The 21,791-nt window shown below is 42.4% G+C and overlaps 1 protein-coding gene across 1 annotated transcript; it reads left to right on the forward strand.

The window, feature by feature from the left end:
* The first annotated feature begins 4,375 nt into the window (after window positions 1–4,375).
* Window positions 4,376–20,592, forward strand: Prpf38a (pre-mRNA processing factor 38A). Its single transcript, XM_052718331.1, has 10 exons — window positions 4,376–4,563; window positions 5,172–5,331; window positions 6,940–7,061; window positions 9,599–9,684; window positions 11,857–11,967; window positions 17,179–17,291; window positions 17,865–17,891; window positions 17,990–18,087; window positions 18,518–18,566; window positions 20,414–20,592. Exons 1-10 carry the CDS (start codon window positions 4,434–4,436, stop codon window positions 20,454–20,456), a joined length of 939 nt encoding a protein of 312 aa, XP_052574291.1. The 5' UTR covers window positions 4,376–4,433; the 3' UTR covers window positions 20,457–20,592.
* The last annotated feature ends 1,199 nt before the right edge of the window (window positions 20,593–21,791 follow it).

Below are 21,791 nucleotides of genomic sequence, written 5' to 3' on the forward strand. Positions count from 1 at the left end.
CGTGGTAAGAGCACCTGTTGCTCCTGTAGAGAACCTGAGTTCAGTTCCCAGCACACACAGGTCAGCTTAAAACCACCTTAACTCCAGTTCAAAGGGATCAGACACCCTCTTCTGGCCTCTGCAGACACCAGGTACACACGTGGTACACAGACATACAAGCAGGCAAGCACTTATACACATTAAAATAAACAACAAAAACAGGAGGTATAAAAGAGGACTTAGGTAAAAGTAGGTCCTTAGGGGCAAGTCTTTAGGGACTTTTATTTTGTCCTGACCCTTTCTTCTCTGTTAGGATGTAAGTGAGCCAAAATAAATCTTTCCTTGTTTTAGGTTTTTTGTTTTTTGAATATTTTGTCATAGCCACAGAAAGTTGACAAGCACAAGCACACACAAAATATAGGAAATCTCACAAAATGAAAAGATGCCAAATTCGATGCCTAAAGTACAAAAGGCCTAATACCTGCTGTGTTTAAGGTTGTCTCTTTTCAGGACTCCTAATTATTTTTCAACTTTTCACTAAAGAATGACATACGTATAGAAGAGAACTGAAGTGGCAATACACAATTCAATGAATTGCTCTTCTTCACTCTCCACACATCATCTTATCCACTATCAGCAAAGGAATGGTGAAGGGACTGGAGAGCCAAGCCGGGCTTCGTCCAAAGAAGTGTTTGACTTCTAGAGATAACGGCTACAAGGTCTTGATGTTACAGATACCAGAAATCTGAAATATGCACAGCACCTAGTATAGAAACCACACCCAAGACAAATGCATAAAGGAACTTTACTAAAAGTTGAGTCAAAACTCTTGACATGTATCTCACTTAATTCTTAAAAATAATCCCAGAAACAATTCACATAAATTCATAGTAGATGCTCAATAAGTATTTGCTAATGAAAGGAAGATGTTATCTTGGTAACAAGAGGCCCAATTTTACAGGTAACACAGCCCTAACTCTATTTGGAACAGCCAGATGCCACTGGCTGTTCCTAAGCTACCTCACTTCATATAGTGTGAAACTAGACAGCATTATGTCAGAGCATTTACTTCTGCCAGCTTATTATAGTAAGTTAGGCTTCCCAATCACAGAATGACAGGTCCACCAGGCTTCAGTTTCCTAATCCACAAAGCGGAGATAATAGTATCATTTTTATTCAACCATGATTACTCTATGCCCATGTGCTAAGCACTATTCTAAGATGTCAGCAATAAGGTGGGAAAACACTGTATGACAAACCCATGTCCACCCAACTGTAACCAACTATAGAAACAATGGACCCCAAGAAATTTGGATTGCCCCAGGAATTTCATCCTGAAGCTGAAGCTAGGGGAAGCCAGGGCAGGAACTTTGTCTGAGTCAGTGGTGGTGAGGGCACCTCTGGCAGACTGCTTAGTTAAGGCAAATCTCCTGCCTTTTATTTAAACCTTACTCTCACATCAGGACTGAAAATATGGAATGAGGCAGGGCCAGGGGCACTGGATCTCTCTCTCTTCCTCAAGGAATGTTGAGGACATGTAGCAGAACTTGGCTTGTTAGAAATCTTTTTTTCTGCTTTTCATTATTAATTTGGCCTTTAAAAAACATTTATTTTGAGCCAGGCAGTGGTGGCGCACGCCTTTGATCCCAGCACTCAGGAGGCAGAGGCAGGTGGATCTTTGTGAGTTCGAGGCCAGCCTGGTCTACAAAGTGAGTTCCAGGTCACCTAGGACTGTTACACAGAGAAAACACTGTCTCAAAAGAAAAAAAATTTTTTTTTAATTTTGTGCATGTGCGCGCGCGCGTGTACGTACCAAGTGCCACAGCAAACATGTGGAGGCAGAGGACAATTTGAGGAAACAGGTTCTCATTCCAACCTGTGAGTTCCTGGGTTCTAGCTTAATGTCAAGAGCCAACCAACTGTTGCACAAATCCTAATTGGTCTTGATAAAACCCAGAGCCAGATATTAGGGTGAAAGCTGAAAGATCAGAGAACCAGAGCAAGCCACAGCCACCACCTCTTACCTCACCAACTCCTCAGCCTGAAAGAGAGCTAGTTCCTGTCTCCTTCCGCCTTATATTCCTTTCTCTGCCCAGCCACATAACTTCCTGTCTCAACCTTCCTAGTGCTGGGATTAAAGGTGTGTGATCCCAGGTATTGAAATCAAAGATGTCTGACACCACTGCCTGGCTCTGTTCTCTTTTAGACTGGGTTAATCTCAGTGTGGCCTCACACTCACAGAAATCCTGAAGGATCTGTCTCTACCTCCCAGTGCTAGGATTAAGTGTGCACCACCACCGCAGAGCTTATATGGGTAACTCTGTCCTCTGGTCTTCAGCAAGTTTTGTTTTCTAGATCACAAACAATATATCATAACCAAAATTGGTTGTGCACTTTGCAGGTCCTGATTTGGCTCTTTTAATTGGAATATTGAGGACACGTAGCAGAACTTGGCTTGTTAGGGCACAGGCTGTGATCCTAAATCTGGTAACACTACTTTCTGCATTCAAATATAAAGGTCAGCATCTTATTTAAGTACAACTTGATGTTGATGGGAGAATTCCCACTGAGCTACACCTGGTCTGGGTCCAGGGTATTAGCACCTAGCCTTAATCCACCTTTTGTGTCTCTTATCGCCCTCTACCAGAATCCTGTCTGGGAGTTTCTCAATGGTACAAAGCCTATGCAAAACTTGGTTGGGAAAAATCCAACACACTGTGAAATTCTTTAGTGGAGAATTTGCCTTTGTCATTACCCCTTTGGAAGTTTAGTCAGGATGTTTAGGAGATATGGAAATCAACGTGCTCAAAGTGTAAATTTGGAGGAGAAAAATGCCCTTGGCTAATGGAGGGTGTCTCAGTCTGAGGCTGAGTCCCCCTGCAGCAGGAAAGGCTAAGAAATCCTTAAAATGGGATGTGTCTTCTTTCCATGGACCTGCGTGAACTCACACTCGTTCAACAACACGATATTATGTAATTCACAAGTCAACACAAAACACTGAACTCAATTTCACAGAATTCAGAAACCTCCCAACACCCAAATATTGCCCTCTAACACAGCTTTTAATAAAAGTGTAATTCTGCCCGGGCGGTGGTGGTGCAAGCCTTAAGCACTCAGGAGGCAGAGGAGGCCAGCGTGGTCTACAGAGTGAGTTCCAGGTCAGCCAGAGCTACACAGTGAAACCCTGTTTCGAAAAACCAAAATAAATAAACAAATAAATTCCAGAGTCCGAAAGGCAAGGGCACTCTCTGAGTTCGCCGCTGGCCGGGTTCAGAGCGAATTCCAGGGCAGCCAGGGCTACACAGTGAAACACTGTCTCGAAAAAACAATACCGTGGAAAAGGAAGTACGATTATTCGACTTCTGTGGGAAATTAAAATGGCCTTATCATTGCAGTTTCACCTGTACTAGTCCTGGGCAGGAATCTCGCATCTCCAGCCTTAAGACGCGCACTTTCCCCAACTGTTACAAGAGGACATTCTGGTCCGGGCTAGACCCTAGAAAGCAGAAAGCGGGCCAACAGACGTTCTCTTCTGTGACTGGGGATGAAAGGCCACCTAAGGACAACCCGTTTGAGAGGAGTCCAGAGGAGGCGAGGAGGACGTCAAAGTCACAAGAGGTGACTTAGAGAAAGTCTCTCTCTGGACGCAATCGCTAGTTGTTAAAGCGGCTAACAGCATTAGCTCCGCCGTTCCAGAGAAAAGGATGCGAGTGTTTTTCAGAGGCGGTGCACGTGGAAAGCCAAAGCCTTAGGTCCCGGGGGCCGGCCGCACCCGCTTCTCTGAGGTGGGCTTCCGGTTCGGACCGCGCAGCAAACACTCTGGCTCCAGCAGAGCAGGAAGTATTCCAGGACCTCGCTGGAGGCAAAGGAGGGTCAGTTTGCTCGCTGAGAGCAGTGCCCGCCACTGAACAGGCTCTGGGTGCACGTGTGTGGAACGAAATCCCTGAGCCTGTGGAGAACGCCCGGCGGGCCGGGAGCCGCACTCACCACGCCGAAGACTGCCAGGGCTGGCCGATCCCCCGCGCTTCCCACCGCTCCCAGTCCAGGCGCTCGGGGAGCCGCACAGCGCTCGCCCGTCCGAGCTCGACCCCTCCCGGGACAGCCAGCCCCACCGCGGACCGCGGACCGCCAGCACGCGCCCGCCTGAGCCCGACTAGAAGTCAGAGGAGAAAACTTTTCGCGCCACCAGCCGTGGCCCCGCCCACAGCCTGGTTCCGATTGGCGTTCTCAACCGCCTCGCCACGCCCACCGGGGGGGCTCCTGACGTGCTTCCGCCATCTCTGATGCCGGTCTTGCGTAGTCCCGGGAAAGGGTTGGGCGCCGCAATTTCCGGTTCCAAGCTGGTGGCCTTCAGCTCTTAGAAGGGTTTCCTCCGCCTCTGGACGTCTTTTTTTTAAAACCTGGATGTGACGTATTGAAGAAGCCGACGGAAATAGAATCGAAAGCGTTCTAAGATGGCGAACCGTACGGTCAAGGATGCCCACAGCATCCATGGCACCAACCCTCAGTATCTGGTGGAGAAGATCATTCGGACGCGGATCTATGAGTCAAAGTACTGGAAAGAAGAGTGCTTTGGACTTACGGGTGAGTGACTGCGCGCCACCCGCGTCTCGGCCTGCGGCTGGTTTCTTGTGACTCAGTGAGGAAGGATAGACCCTCGGGTGCTGGTACTGGAATAGAGTATGTCAGCCATTCATAAAAACTGCTCTGTGCCCAGTCTTGTACTGCATAGGACACAGACAAATCTGGCAGGGTCTGCTTTGGTGCTGAAGGATTTCTTTTGGTTCTTTGAGCCGTTCCAGGCTGCCCTCGAACTCAGAGGTCCGCCTACCTCTGCCTCCCGAGTGTTGGCATTAAAGGCGTGTGCCACCAATGCCCAGCATCTGGAGGTAATGACAGGACTTTTCCCTCCACGATTTGTTGTATAAAGATTGAGGACTCACGAGTCCCATCTTCTTTGGCGGACTACAGACAACTAATGAGGACTGGGATAAGGGGTATGTCTTTCTTCATTGGGGTAGTTCCAGGCAGTCATTTTTATTACTATTGTTAATAAGCTCTTGTTTTCCTAATACTAAATTCTTGTTGACTATCTAGGAGCTCTAAACCTTCAACTGTTTCACCCACTAATCAAGAAAAGCTAAGACCTTTACTATGTCTAAGATGTCACTATTTGTGTTTGGTTATTTCAGCTGAACTTGTGGTCGACAAAGCCATGGAGTTAAGGTTTGTGGGTGGTGTCTACGGTGGAAACATAAAGCCAACTCCCTTTCTGTGTTTAACCTTGAAGATGCTTCAGATTCAACCTGAGAAGGATATCATTGTTGAGTTCATAAAAAATGAAGATTTCAAGTGAGTACAATTTTGACTAGTACAAAAATTTTAGTGGCTCAAAATTGGGCTTTGTTAGTAGGACTGAGTGTTATGTGTCTCATTTCCACAGGCTTTTGCCCTTGAACTTGTATTTTGGCTGTTGTGGTTATGTATATCAGTCTTAGTAACCTCCCCCTTCCTCAAGAGTATTTCACAAATTAAATAATATACATAATAAATATACACAAATATATGTACACACACACACCTATTGACTGTGGTCTTCTTTAATTTTTTTCAGCTTACCAATGCATGGTAAACATAATCAACTGCTCCATATTATCCACTCTCTAGCAGTTCAGAGTAGGTATAATAGCTGACCAAGTACCACGATGTGTTTTAAGGGCTTTATATATAGTGATTCATTTTGTTGTTACACCACTGCTTTAAAAATAGAATGCCTATTTTACATGGGAAGAAACTGAGACACAGAGCAGGTGTAAGGAGTTTACCTAAGGTCAGACCAGTAAGTGGCAGGTCTGGGGCTGAGGTAAAGCTTGGAAGTAGAACAAATGCAGGCATCTGGGTGTGATTCTTGCTGTGAACTGGGGAGGCAAAGCTGTCTTCAGAGTACACTTGCTTTTTGTGGGTTTTGTTTTGTGTTTTGATTGAGATAGTACCTCACAGTGTAGTCCTGACTGGCTTTGTGTTTATGGCAGTTCTCTGTCCTCTGCTTCCTGAGTGCAGGGCCTCAGCTATGACTCATGTCAGAATATGCATGTTCTTTGTTATACTGCTCTTCTCATACGATGAAGCTTGGATTTCAAATGGAGATTTGAATAAGGAATTGGATACATGAGATAAAGAAAAAGAAGGAATATTACAAAAAATGAACTAGAAAAATAGCTCAATTTGTAAGGACTTAATACATGCTCCTGTCCTTCTAACAGTTTTCCTTGCATTTATTTATGGCACCAAGGCTATAAATTAGGTTGCAGCTTCTCCATGTTAGAGGTTGAGAAAACAAATTCCATGTCTGCTATCAAAGTTAGTAATGTATGAGATCAGAATTTTTCATTTAATTTATTTATTATTTTTATTTTTCGAGACAGGGTTTCTCTGTATTGCTGGCTATCTTGGAACTCACTCTGTAGGCCAGGCTGGCCTTGAACTCACAGAGATCCACCTGCCTCTGCCTCCCGAGTGCTGGGATTAAAGGCATACACCACCACCACCACCACCACCACCACCTGGCAAGATCAGAATTTTAACCTCTATGACTTTGACCTTTTTCCAGAACATATGTTTGTGGCTATGTATACTTGTTCTAGCATTGTTATAAAATGTAGATAATGCCTTGTTGTTAAATTTATTATCATTTTGGAATCTTAGGCTAATTCTGTTTTATAGATGATATATCTGAAAGTTGAGCAACATGTACCAAGCTCCCATAGACAGTAATCTATTAGGAAGTTCATATTTTAGCCATCATCTGTTCTATGGTACCTTCAAAATTATGGCTTTCTTATCTAATAACAAGAAAAACAAAACAAAATACTTTTATCTACTATTGTCATGAGAAAAGCCAGCTATAAAACTCAGGAACTCTTAGGCTGGCCTGTTGTTTCAATGTCCTCTCTGTGTTAGGTATGTCCGGATGTTGGGGGCACTTTACATGAGGCTGACAGGAACTGCAATTGATTGCTACAAGTACTTGGAGCCTTTGTACAATGACTATCGAAAAATCAAGAGCCAGAACCGGAATGGGGGTGAGTATGATACCACGTCTCTAGACTGTTAGTTGTCGTCGGCCAGTTGTATTCACCTGGATCTCTACTCATTTTCACATACACGAAATGTTCCTCTCCCTCTGCCTTATTACTGTCTTCATCCAAATTTTCCATCTCCCTCACTGGATGCATTGGCTTCTGGTTGGCCTTAACCCTTTTGGCACTTGGCTGCCTCCCTTTCCTGCTGCATTGTATGGTAAACAACTGATTTATATGAGCTATATCTTCCACACCTGCTCCATCCACAAGATCTAGAAGCTTCAAAATGGTTTCTCTATAAAATCTGACTTAGCCTGTCCAAAGTCATTTTCCAAATACTATAGCCTTTTTTTTTTCCTGCAGGCTACTCCGTGCTATACTTTTAGACTAAGTGGACCTATGTTATTCATGTGGGAGTCCACTGAAAATGCTAAACATATCCAAGGAGACAGCTCTATATGTTTTATACATACATCTTGGTTTTGTTTTGTCTTGTTTTGAGGGCATGTGTCATGTTGAAGCTGACCTTCAACACTGTGTAGCTAAGGAGGACTTCAGACTTCTGATTCTCTGGCCGCTGCCTCCTCAATATGGGAATTACAGGTGTGCATGACTATGCCTGTCTTTTTGGGGGGAGGGGAAGGAAGGAGCAGTATTGGAGACCTGAATCTAGGGCATCATGCATATGAGAAGTATCCTGCCATTGAGTTCCAGGCCTTGTATCCTCAGAGATACACCTTCTATGTTAAGGAAGGCTTTGTGATAATACAACCAGAACCTCTCAATTGGAGAGAGACACCTTTCTTCTTTGGAATATAGAAGATTTAATATAAGTTGAATATTCCTTATTCAAAATGGCTTAGAACCAGAGTGTTGTAAATTTCAACATTTTAGATTTTGGAATGGTTGTATAAACCATCAGATAATATCTCTATCCAGAAACCTCTAATACTTCAAAATCCAAAACATAATGAGTATCATGTTCATGTTCAAAAAGTTTCAGATTTGAGATCATTTCGAATTTAGGATTTTTTGTCTTAGGCATTCTCAATCTGTATTGTGCTGTAAACTTTTATTAATATATTTCTTCCCTGAACTAATATGTATTGAGAATTGATATGCCCAGTGTTATGCCAGGGACTGGAGTCAACATGGTGAACAGATGGATGTGACTGTTGTCGTTTTTTGAATGAGTTACTTATATTGTAGTAAACTAAGATGGGATTTCTCAAAGTGTTGACCGTTTAGGCTAGGTTTTTTGTTTTTGTTTTTTTTTTTTTTTTTTTGGTTTTTCGAGACAGGGTTTCTCTGTGTAGCTTTGCGCCTTTTCCTGGAACTCACTTGGTAGTCCAGGCTGGCCTCGAACTCACAGAGATCCGCCTGGCTCTGCCTCCCGAGTGCTGGGATTAAAGGCGTGCGCCACCACCGCCGGCCCGGTTAGGCTAGGTAATTCTCTGCTCTGTAGTCGTCCTGTACATGGCTGTATGTTCAGCAGCGTCCCTGTACACTCCCTAACGGGCACAGCCAGCACTTCCTGTAAGTAAGGTAATAGAGGTATACAAAGTCACTTGTAGTTAGGACTATAAAACTAAGATAATATTAAGAAGGAGATTCTAAAAGAACATGTCATTTTTGTGCTATAAAAAATAGTAGTCTTTGTTTTAATATTTTATTTCTGTATGTGTCTTATGTTTGTGATTGTGATCGTAAGTAAGCACATGTGTGCTCTGGTGCATATGTAGAAGTCAAAAGACAAATCTAAAAATTGGTCCACTTTTTCCACTGTGGGCTCCTGGGATCAAACGCAGATCATCAGGCTTGGGTGGCAAGTGCTTTTACCTGCTGGGCTACCTCACCATAGGCCCCTAAAAGAGAAAGAATTGTATATTCAGGGACATTGTTGGCTAATGTGAGAAATTACAATTAAGTGACCTATTAGAATTTATAATCTTGAGTTATCTACTCAGTATTATCCTACATAATTCAAGACTATTTGTGTTTACTTTTGTGTTTGTCTCCTGTTTTTTGTTTTGTGGTGTTGATAAAAATCGAACCTAGCACTTCATACATACAAGGCAAGTGCCCTACCACTGAACTATGCCCACAGCCCATTTTTTGTGACTTGGAGCAGGCTCATTCATTTCTTAGTCCCTTGTTTCTGAAGAGGCTTGATTGGGCTGATACTTCCTGTCAAGTCTGACTTAAGCCTGGGACCCAGATGATGGAGGGATAGAACACATTCAGTTTTCCTCTAACGTTTGCACATGTACTGTGGCAAGAGCATGCACACTTGTTTGCATGTGCATATGCAATAAATAAAGTAATTCAAAATTTTAAAGAGGTTAGGAATTTAGCTCAGTGGCAGAGCGCTAGATAGGCAAAGACAAGGCCCCAGGTTCAGTCCCCATCTCCAAAATAAATAAATACAGAGGCGTGGCATGTAGGGAGCTTCATATAAAATTTCATGATTCTTTGACTTTTTGGTTAACTAAGTCTATCGTTTCCAGGTTGCTTGAAGTAATCATTTTCTCTTCCAGAGTTTGAACTGATGCACGTAGATGAGTTCATTGATGAACTTCTGCACAGTGAGAGAGTCTGTGATATCATTTTGCCCCGGCTACAGGTATGAGACAAGGGTCTATTATCAGAGTCACCTTTTACCTCCCACACAAACACAAATACATATTGAAACACTGACGTCTTAAGGATTGTCTTCATAAGTCCTTATGTCAAACTTTATACAGGACAGGGAATGAGGTAGAAGCTGGGAGGGATGTTTCAAGGCTAGGGCTTTGGAAGTGCAAGTTAGAGAAAAGGTTTCTTCTTCAGGATGCATTCTCACAGGCATTGTAGCTGCTGTCTTTTGTTTTAAATGGTGAGCTAGGCTATGAAACAGAAAAAACGGAACTTGGAATGAGAAAGTGAACACTCAATCCCTTAAACTTCTTGTTTATCATCCTGCCTCACATCCGGAGTGATGATTATCCACAAAGCACCCTTCAAGGTTGTGGGGTGGTTGGTGGTGTTTTGTTTTTTGTTTTGTTGTGTTTTTTGATACTCTTCACCATAGGGCAGTAACTGGCCTGAAACTGACCCTATGAACCTGGCTGTCCTCTTGCCTCTCTCTTCAGGTGCTGGGATTGTAAGCTTGTACCACCATGCCTGGTTAAGATTCTGATTTTTAGTTTTAAAACTACTGTTGCAAAATGCAAAGAGAAGAAAGATGTGGTTGATAACCTAAAGAGAAATGGAATGTGCTGTAGTGGAGAGTTGACTGGATAAGGATTTAACCTAAGTTCCTGTATGATTATAGAACCCTATCTGGAAAGTGGTAAATTCCTGTTGACAAGAATAAAAGGGGAGGGGAGGCTTGGCTCAAAGGAAACTGTGCCAGGTATGGTGATGCATGCTTTTAGTCCCAGGATTTAGGGGGCAGAGACAGGCAATTTTCTATGAGTTTAAGGCCAGCCGGGTCTACATCGCAATTTCGAGGCTAGCCGGGGTTACATAGTGAGACAAAAAAGGAAGGAAGGAATCACGAAATATATATAATTAGAGGAAAAGAAGCCAGGTGAATCATGGTATTTGTGACTGTCTCCACTAGTTCTTCCCTTACATCTCTAAAGTAGACCTGCAGGACAATTTAAAAGGATGGAAGAGATTGACTATCTTGATTGTAGTGGAAATTTCAAGTGTGTATTTATACACATGCTCACACTCACAGATAAAACTTTTAAATATTGAGAGAGAAAAAAAGCCTCCACTGAAAGGATATTGTGGCACAGGCCTTTCATCCCTGAACTTGGGAGGCAGTCTCTGAATTTGAGGCCATCCTGGTCTAGTTCTAGGACAACAAAGCCTTCATAGTGAGACCCTGTCTCAAAAAACAAACAAACAAACAATGAAAAAGCAAAAACAAAACCACCTCATGCTGGGGAAGTGCCTCAGTGAGTAAGCGTGCTTGTTCTGTACACATGAGGATCTGAGTTCAAATCCCCAGCACCCATGTACAAAGCATGGCTTCTAAGTGCCTGTAACCCAAGCGTGGCAGACAGATCCTTAGAACTTGCTAGCCAAATAGCACAGCCGAAATGACAGGCTTCCAGTTGAGGGAAAGACTGTCTCCATGCAGTAGGATGGGGAGAAACAGAAGACACCCAAGGTCCTGGTTGGCCTTCCATGAATTAGCATGGGCACATATATTTGCACATTCATCACATGTATCACAAATTAACCTATTTGTCTGTATAAAATTAAAATATTTGCTTTTTAATTTTATTATTTACTAATCATTATTAGTGGAGTGTGTGTGTGCATGCATGTGCATGCCAAGGCATGTAAGGGCCAGAGGACAGTTTTTAAGAATCAGTTCTTACCCTCAATCAGAGAATGCCAGAAGAGGTCATTGGATCCTCTGGAACTGGTGAGCCACCATGTGGATATTGGGGACAGAACTCAGGTCCTCTCCAAGTGCAGTAAGTGTTCTCAATTGCTGAATCATCTCTCCAGCCCTGAGGTTAACATTTTGACTACACACAAACTGATTGACAGTCCAGTGATCTTATAGTATAAGACCACAGTAAACAGAACCGATTGAAAATGAACTTGTTCTGTTCAGCATTCTGTTTATGTTTGTAGTGGAACTAAAAGAGATACATATTCCAGGTATACTAACTTCTTAGGAAAGTCTTGAAGTGTAGTAATATTATAGGGAGCTGTTGCTCCACAGCTTTTCAGTGTTAGGATCAGGACCAGGAGGAAATAGCAATGACTTAACTTTTCCTCTGTTCTCTAGAAACGCTATGTGCTGGAGGAAGCTGAACAACTGGAGCCCCGAGTTAGTGCTCTAGAAGAGGACATGGATGACGTGGAATCCAGTGAAGAGGAGGAAGAAGAAGATGAGAAGGTAAGGCATATGAAAGCTTTAAGGGGTAGGAAGGAAGGAAGTAGCCCTTATTTTTCAAGTTTTCCTTTTTAAATTAATGATGATCTTTTCTTTTTACTTTTTTGTTTTGTTTTGTTTTTTTCCAGACAGGGTTTCTGTATGTAGCCCTGACTATCCTGGAACTCACTCTGTAGACCAGGCTGGCCTCAAACTCACAGAGGTCCACCTGCCTCTGCCTCCCAAGTGCTAGGATGAAAGGCGTGTGCCACCACCACCAGCCTCTTTAAATCCTTTGTGAATTAATTACTTTTGGGGTCCTTTTGGACAAGGAGGGTCCTATTATGTGGATCAGGCTATATAGACATTTCAGATCTGCCTCAGGGATGCTAGCCTAATAAAGAAGAGCTTATATTCTAATTAAAATGACTGTTAGAGTCAAATACCCCTTGGCTTGAATGCCTCAGCCCTGTCATAGCAATGGTATGATCTTAATAGTCCTGATTTTTCTCCCTTTGTGTGAAGGACTGAATCCACAGTCTCAGGCTAATAGTACTTTTCTCTGAAGATTGTTGTGTTCGTGAAGGTCTTAGTATATCTCCACATAGTTGGTTAATGAATGGTAGCTATTAAAAACTTGGATAAGGGCTGGAGAGATAGCTCAGAGGTTAAGAGCACTGACTGCTCTTCTAGAGGTCCTGAGTTCAATTCCCAGCAACCACATGGTGGCTCACAACCATCTGTAATGAGATCTGGCGCCCTCTTCTGTATATATAATAAATAAATCTTAAAAAAAAAAAAAAAAACTTGGATAAAACATTTGTCATGCTTGAACACACTCTAAGGAGGGAAGTTAACTACTGCATAGTCAAGTTTTGTCAGAACTAATAATTATAGTGCTGAAAAGCTTGAAAACAGTCACGCTCCCCAGGTGTCAATGACTGAGGAAGTCAGGTAGATTATTAACATGATTATTAAGTAGCCATTAAAAATGATAATGCGAAAGTGCTTATAGTAAAATAGCTCTAAAGCATTTGTAATTAAATTCTAGGAAACATTATACATAGAAAGGTCCAGAAGGAGATATAAGAAATGGTAGCCTTGTGGGCGTGGTGGCATACACCTTTCACTCTAGCTCTCCAAAGAGGCAGAAACAGATAAAGCCCCGTGAGTCTGAGACTAGCCAGAGTTGCCACAGGAGACCCTGTCCCCAAAACTAAGAAGTTAACCTCAAATTAAGTTTTATATTGGTGAATTTTCCCTCAAGCTTTTCAGCACTATAATTATTAGTTCTGACAAAACTTGACTATGCAGTAGTTAACTTCCCTCCTTAGAGTGTGTTCAAGCATGACAAATGTTTTATCCAAGTTTTTTTTTTTAAGATTTATTTATTATATATACAGAAGAGGGCGCCAGATCTCTTAATTTCCTCAAGGTGGAATTATCTATTCCTGTCCCTTGTGCTATTTTTTGATCTTCTTTCTTATCCTCTATTTACCGCATTGCCATCTTTGTCACAAACTTGTCATAAGTTGTGGATGTCGTTCCATCTGTGGTCACTTTCTTCCGCTGGCAAATGTGCGCAGTTAGGACATTGCCGCACTGTGTAACCTCACAAAGACTTAGGACGGCGAGCGCCTCTTCCAGCCTCCTTCAGTAGCAGCTTTGCTGCTTCCGCCCACTGTTTGTCTCCCTCCCCGGCTTAGTTACAGCTCTGTGTGTGTCTGGATATGTGCACGTGAACGCAGGCGCCCTTGGGGACCAGGGTTAGACTCCCCTGGAACTGAAGTTACAGGTTATTGTAAGCCACCTGGCGGAGCTGGAATCTGAACCCAGGTCCTCGGCAACAGCAACAAGTACTCTAAACCACTGAGCCATCTCTTCAGCCTCAGGTCCGTCTTGATGGAAATGATAGAATCTACCGAGATTATGAGTAGGGTTACATTGAGGGGCTGGAGAGAGAGTTCATCTTCTAGAGTACTGGCTGGACTACAGCACCCATGTGAAATGGCTCACAAAAGCTTTGAACACCAGCTCCAGGAGAATCTAACACCCTCTAGTCTCCCAGGACACCCACACATGCAAGTATGTCTGTGCACTCTCACACATGCACATCCAACGTAAATAATTTTCAAATATTAAAAAAAAAAACGACATTGAATTTGTAACAGAATCATGGGAAACAGAGATGATAATGGCATCTATATCCACAAACATGGTATCTATACCTTTAAAGGTTTTAAAGAAGTTTTATATGTAAACTTGTACAATTTACCTACATTTAGTCTTTCTAGGTTTATTCCTTTTAATTTATCCCTAAATTCCTTTTGGTTTATTCGTTGCTATAATAAAGGCCTTGGTTTTCCTTTTTTTTTTTTCTTTTCTTTTTTTTTGTGGTGGGGTGCAGAGTTTTACTATATAGACCAGCCTGGCCCCTAGGTTCAATTCTTAGTAACACACACACACACACACACACACACACACACACACACACACACGGAGAGAGAGAGAGAGAAAGAGAGAGAGAGAATTCATGGTTTTCCTTTGCAGTTTAGAAAATATAGAGGCTTAGGGGCTGGAGAGATGGCTCAGAGGTTAAGAGCACTGGCTGCTCTTCCAGAGGTCCTGAGTTCAATTCCCAGCACCCACATGATGGCTTACAACCATCTGTAATGAGACTTGGCGCCCTCTTCTGGCTTGCAGGCATACAGGCAGGCAGAACACTGTATACATAGTAAATAAATAAATCTTTAAAAAAGAAAATATAGGAGCTTAAATAGCCATACTATAGGAACAATTTCTAAAAAATAGACATTAAGATCTGGGTGTGGTTGTACAGGTCTGTAATCCCAGCACTAGGAGATAAAGACAGACTAAGAGTTTGAAATCTAGCCTGGGCTACATAGGAGGCTGCAGACCACCTTTAGCAAGACCCTGTCTTAGACAACTGAAACAACAAAAGAAATTAGGCACAATCCCAGAACCCATATATAATATGCTATTGAGAGCACAGTAAGCCCTTTATCAGATTAAATAGTTTATCTGCCCTGTCTGAAATAATCTAAAGTAAGTTTTCAGTAAAATGAAAAATTCTAAGAGGCATACAGATATATCTACTGTAACATATATGTGTTCACAACCATATGTGTGATGCGGAGAAAACTTCATGTCCTAAAACAGCATATACTAAAGTTAATAGGGTTTATAAGAAGGAAAAGAAAGTGCTCTCTGACCTATGCAACTTTGTACCAAAAGCAGTAATTGGTGTCTTAGGAGGTGGCAGTCCAGACTGGCAGTTTGCTGAAGTGACCTCAGAGAATTAAAAATGTACAGAGGCTGGACAGGTGGTGCAGCAGTTAAGAGCATGGGTGCTTTTCCAGAGGACAGAGGTTTGATTCCGAGCACCCACATGGCAGCTCACTTTTGTAACTCTAGTTCCAAGGACTCTGACACCCACTTCTGGCCTCTCCAAGTGCTGCATATACAGAGTGCACAAATCATGCATGCAAGGCAAAACACATGCAAACGTAAAATAAAAATAATTTAAAGTACTTAAACCAAGAGAGGAATACAAACGTTGCCATGGATCCTGCGACAATTCAAATGGAGTTTATCAGCTCCCTTTCGAGTGAGTGCAAAAGAAAAGGCCATTCTCTGTGGATCAGAAGTCATGGAAAGTCGATGTCTTCTCTGGGAAATGAACCAATATAGACTTTTTGTAGTTGTTTTATCTTTTAAGGCAGGGTCTCGTGTAACCCAGGCAGGCCTTTAACATGCTGCATAGCTTAAGATGACTTCAAACTCCTGGTCTTCCTGCCTCGGTTTCCAAAGTGCTAGGTGTGAGACACTATGTTTGGCTGACATATTCTCTCATTTCTCATGTTCTCTTTCTCTTGTGGGTGTGGGCACTGAGCCATCCCACTGGTCTTGTCTCACTTGTAATGTTAGGATCCACTGCCAGTCAATGCCTAGGTGTGTTATAAAATGGTGAGCTATTCTATTTCTTTTATATCTTCATTTTTTTTATCTAGAATATTCATAAGGAGAGGAAAACTTCCAAATCAGCATATTAAGTTTTCATAATAATAGTTTAAAGGCTACAGGCCAGAGATACTGTCTCCCTCCCTGCAAAAAAAGATGAATTTCTTATGAAGATAGGCACAAAAAATCGTAGGTTGCCGGGCGGTGGTGGCGCACGCCTTTAATCCCAGCACTCGGGAGGCAGAGCCAGGCGGATCTCTGTGAGTTCGAGGCCAGCCTGGGCTACCAAGTGAGTTCCAGGAAAAGGCACAAAGCTACACAGAGAAACCCTGTCTCAAAAAACCAAAAAAAAAAAAAAAAAATCGTAGGTTGGTTCTATAATATCCTCTCAAGGTGATGCTCTTTTGCCATGGGTAACACCATAGTTTAAGCAAATTTGGTGTGTTAATCCATGTAGATACTTAAACCTTTGGCCAACAGAGACCTCTTATCCAACCACTTCTGAGATTTCTTGATACCTTCACAGCTTTGATAGCTTCCTTGCTTTTTATATGATGGTGGTATGTTCTAGCTTCTACACACATCTAGCCTCTTGTGTACTCCAAACATGAAAGTACGCATCTGTCCAAGAAGTAGGTAACAATCTCTGTGTTGCTACACTTTGTCTTCTTTTTTCTTCCCTAGACAAGGTCTTTCTCGCTCTGTCTGTCTGTCCTGCAACTATACAGACCAGAATGGCCTCAGACTCATGGAGATCCACCTGCCTCAGCCTTCCTACTGTTGATATTAAAGCCACCATGCCTGGCTACTGCTGCTACACTTTTGTTAGAGCTAGAGGAAATTATTTTAAAGATTAAAATCCACCGTGACTTTGCATTTAACATTACTGGTCTTACATCTATTTCTTTCTTTCACACTGGAAATCCAGCCTAAGGAAATAAGGATTTTTTCCCCCGTTTTTGGAGACAAGGTTTCTCTGTGTAGCCCTGACTGTCCTAGAACTTGTTTTATAGACCAGGCTTGTTTTGTAGATCTGCCTCCCAAATGCTGGGATTAAAAGTGTGTGCCACATAACTGCATTATTTTTCTTATTACTCACAGTCACTGGCTGCTGGTACTGGTAATTCTTTGTCACTATGTAGTCAAATCACTGCTTCAAAGTGACTTAAAAGATGTACATTGGGAGGGGACAATAACTATGTTCTTGCATGGCTGCCTTTAGTAAAAGCCAGTATTCATCCATCTTGTTTCAAGCTGGAAAGAGTACCATCACCTGACCATCGAAGAAGAAGCTACCGAGACTTGGACAAGCCACGACGTTCTCCTGCACTGCGCTACAGGAGGAGTCGGAGTCGGTCTCCCAGGAGGTAGGGCTGGACCACTACAGCCTTTCAGGGAAGGAAAAATATTATTAGCCTATAATGCTTGCCAGTGTATCTGTTTCCCTATTATTACTGAACCATCACCCACAAAAACCCATTTCTTTAATTTACTTAGTTTGTGGTCAGTGAATAAGGCTGGGCTTCGATATAGTTGTTTGCTCACCTGTTGTGAGTATGCATTTCCCAGACAGTAGAGAGAAACCTTAATAAAGATGGCTAGAGCAGTTTCTCTGTATTTCCCATTCTGCAGCAGCTTCAGCTGTTATGTTCTGAAGGAGGTGACAGAATTCAAGAGACAACAGGTCCTTCCTGCAAGTGTTTTTCTTGTATCTGCATCATATTTGCTATTATCCCACTGGTCAAAATAAGTTGCATGGCCAGAGTGTTAGAAGTGTACTATATTTAAGACATAGATACAGATAAGAATCAGGAGCCACTGTTCAGTCCCCAGCACTCGTCCCCTCTTAAAAAAAGGCTGTGTGAACTTTATTTACGTATTTATTTATTATTGCCACTCACAATGTCCAGTGCACTAACCTGCTCTTCCTCTTGCCACAGGCGAAGTAGGTCCCCCAAAAGAAGAAGGTGAGTCCTGAGTCATTTCTGACAAGAAGAGGGTTTGAAAGGGGAAGTGGTGGTGGTGTTCACTGCAAAACGTGCTGAGCTAGCTGTTTTCCCCATAGCCCTTCCCCACGCCGAGAAAGGCACAGGAGCAAGAGTCCACGACGCCATCGAAGCAGGTCGCGAGACAGACGACACAGATCCCGCTCTAAATCCCCAGGTATAGTATTTGGGCTCTTTCCTGCTTGTCTTAGTAAAGAAATCTAAAAGGAGCATTAAGACTCCTGCAACACAAAACACCTAACTGCACTACTACCTATCAGGAAAGGAAATGGACATGGAATTCAAAAGTGAGACTACTCATTGGACTCTGGTGATGGGATTGCATTTTTATCCAAATTGCAGAAATGTCTAGTATAATATTGGTCAAAGCCTGTTTCATGAAGTTAGCCGTAATACTCTGGATATATGGTTTTATTGCTGCATTCCCTGCCACAACTACCAACCAACCAGAGAGTTGATAGGAAGTGGTGTGCTCAAAATAGGCCAATAAGGTCGGTCGTATGTGAATGAGAGGCATTGGGGGAGGTGAGAATGATAGCCTGCAGGTGGGGGAACAGAAACTCATCCAATGACCTTTTCTTCCCTAGGTCACCACCGTAGTCACAGACATAGGAGTCACTCAAAGTCTCCTGAAAGGTATGGGTTAAACCTCTATTTTAAGAATTTAATCCTGGGCTGGGAAGGTGGCTCATTAGGTACAGTGCTTCTCATGCAAGCATGAGGACTGGAATTCAACCCACAGCATCTATGCTAAAAGCCAGGTCCACCTGAAATCTTAGTGCTGGAGACAGGAAGACCTGAGGAGCCAATCAGCCAGCTTCACGTTCAGTGAGAGACCTTGTCTCCAAAAGGAAAAGCGGGGAGAGGGAGTTAGGAAGACACTTGATATTTACCTCTGGCTTCCACATGTGCACATGGACATCTACACATTTAATCCTTTATTCAAAAGTTAAAAGTTTCCAATATAACCAAGATGGGAAATTTTGTTTTGATGTGGGTACTGATAGTTCATTACAAGCTTTTTTTCAAGACAGCGTTTCTCTGTGTAGCTTTGCACCTTTCCTGGACCTCAAGAGATCCGCCTGCCTCTGCCTCCCGAGTGCTGGGATTAAAAGCGTGTGCCACCACCACCCGGCTTTTTTTGCATTGAGAATTTCTAGCATTCTATTTCTTTTGCACCTTCTTCTCCTTTTTAGAATTAAAGCTTTGAACAGTGCGGGAGATATAGTCTCAGTGGTTCTGGGCTTTTTTTATTTTTAATTGTGTATATGTGTTTATCTGCATACACTGTGCAGATGCCAGTGGAGGCCAAAGGTATGGAATCCCCAGGAACTGCAGTTATTGTGAGCCACCCAATGAGGGGGGGGGGGGGGACCTGAACTTACGTACTCTATAACAGTGCCTGCTCTTAACCACAGAGCTGTTTCTCTAGCCCAAGAACTAAATTTGAAAGCAACAGTTGAGTCCTTGGACAAGTCATTTTTAAGTGATCTTCATTAGAACCCTGTGGGCCATGTACCCTAGAATATATCCATAGGTATATTCTTACACTATGAGGTAGTTGTTTAGTGCAAATTCTAGGTAATAATGCGTGGCTCAGAGTGCTGTTCAGAACCATAAAAAACAACCAGAAACAAAAACAAAAAAACAACTGATAGTATCTCAATGGCTTGAAGGAAAAAATGCTTGCTAGGCAAAGGGGTCTAAATCCTCAAAACAACTTAAAAAGCCAGGCAGGTGATTTACTGCCTTGAATCTCAGCACTCTGGATAGGATCCTCAAGACAAGAAAGAATACTAGCTTCATTTTGAGCTCTACTTTCAGTTGAGAGATCCATTTTCTTTCTGTTACTGAGATAAACAGCATGACCCAAAGCAACAGGTTTATTTCAGATTATACTTCCAGGTAACAGTCTGAGATTGAGGAAGTCGGGGTAGACACTCAAGTAGGAACCACGGAGGAAAGCTGCTGCCTCACTCTCTGGTTAGTTTTACAGAGCCTAGACCCAACTACCTTGTGATGGTGCTGCGCTCAGCAGGCTGGGCCCTCCTACATCATTTAAGACAGTCTCTCACCGACTGGTGAAAAGCCAGTCTAATGTTGACAAATCCTCAATTGAGAGTTCTTTTTCCTAGGTCACCGGGTTGTGTCAAGTTGACAATAAAAACCAGCACATCCTGCCTCAAAAGAGCATTCAAGGATCACAATTGTGACACAAGGGTCACAATTCCCAGTCTTTACATGCATATACACTCAAGTGCGTGGGCACATGTATACAGGCATGCAACACACACACAAACAAAACTCTGCTGGGTATGGTGATGCACACCTGTAATCCCAGCCCTGGGGAGGCAGAAGTGAGAGACTGTCAACAAAACACAGAGTGTATCTAATGTTTACGTCATCTCTGTGCATCAGTGTCAGCATACTGTGATAGCCTTCCTTATTTGCTCCTCAACTTAATGATTTATATCCCATTCCAGGTCTAAGAAAAGCCACAAGAAGAGCCGGAGAGGAAATGAGTAATGGATTCATTTTGACTTTTGTCCAGATGGCTTCCTGTGGATATGAGAAGAGTATGTTTAGTGAAAGGATCAAGATCTCCTCTTCAGGCAGCTATGAGTATTTTGGGTTTTTAAAAAATCAAGTCGTTTGGTTGTTTTTTGTTTTGTTTTTATTTTAATATTACAGAGGTGCTAAGTTTTGTATCTCTTTGAATTATAATCAACATCTTTGAAGGGTGTTTTTGACCAAATCAAGGTCAGGTTTTGACCTAACCAACTATGGTTATTCATACTTAAAAAGGGTCAAGAGGATCTGGGAGTTGGGGAGATTCATGAGAATGAAGAGATGTAGCCACATGGTGATCCTTTTCTTATTTGTAATTAAACTGGACACAGTTGTCATTTTTCTTTAGTTTCTGCTTTCATTACGAAAACCTGAGAGTTCTGTGGTTGCTGCTGCTGCGACCCAGCTAGTAAAGCATAGTAATTCCTAACTTCTCATTAACTACAGACAGCAGTAGTACATTAAACATGCAAAGTTACCAGTTAACAGTTTTGTAAGAACAAAATACGTTCAAACGTAAAGGTTTTTCTGGATTTTTTTTTAATTCAGTTTCATTAAACAATTCAACATGATTGCACTTAACATCCTTTATACAAGCCAGGTATGGTGGTTCACACCTGTAATTTCAACACAGGCTGAAGCAGTATACGGTTTGTAGTTTTGACCTAAGTTGCTAGATAACATTAGAGAGTGCTTTAGAGGGGATGGGAGTGAGAGGGCTGTGGTAATGAAAATGATGCATTCAGTGTAGCAAGTTGAAGACATGGAGGGACTAGTGGGGCTCAGCAGAGTGATCTAGGCCAGAACTAAGAATTGTCAATGATGTTTAGAGGCCCAAGGGAGTATGAATAGATTTAAGGTCAAACAGAAGCACCACAGGCAATGCCAACATTTGGGACTAGTAATACAGGTCAACTAGTAAATATTGGAATGAGCCGTTCACAAAGGTAGAAGAATCAGTAAGTCAAGGATACCGAAGGGTCTGAAGATGTAAAAGCTTTACTAAGTCCGTAGGCACTGACACTAGAGAGTATTATATCTTAGCTAAAACAGTTCCTTTTGCCTGCACTTACCTTTCCTCCTTTAAGGGGGTAGAAATGATTGACTTCTTGTAACTCTAATCCTAAGAAGAATTGTAAAGACCAGCTGTCTTATAGGAACCAGCTTCTCAGGAAGTAATATCTGGTCCTAGAATAAACATTTCTATTGTTTGCTGTTGCCTGGGGGACTGTTGTAGCAATATTAAAAGCAGTTTTTATCAATTTGCACTTTCATATTTTTTAATGATTCTCC

Source organism: Peromyscus californicus, unplaced genomic scaffold (genome assembly GCF_007827085.1).
Source record: "Peromyscus californicus insignis strain IS unplaced genomic scaffold, ASM782708v3 Scaffold_5__1_contigs__length_169319896, whole genome shotgun sequence".
Taxonomy (NCBI): domain Eukaryota; kingdom Metazoa; phylum Chordata; class Mammalia; order Rodentia; family Cricetidae; genus Peromyscus; species Peromyscus californicus.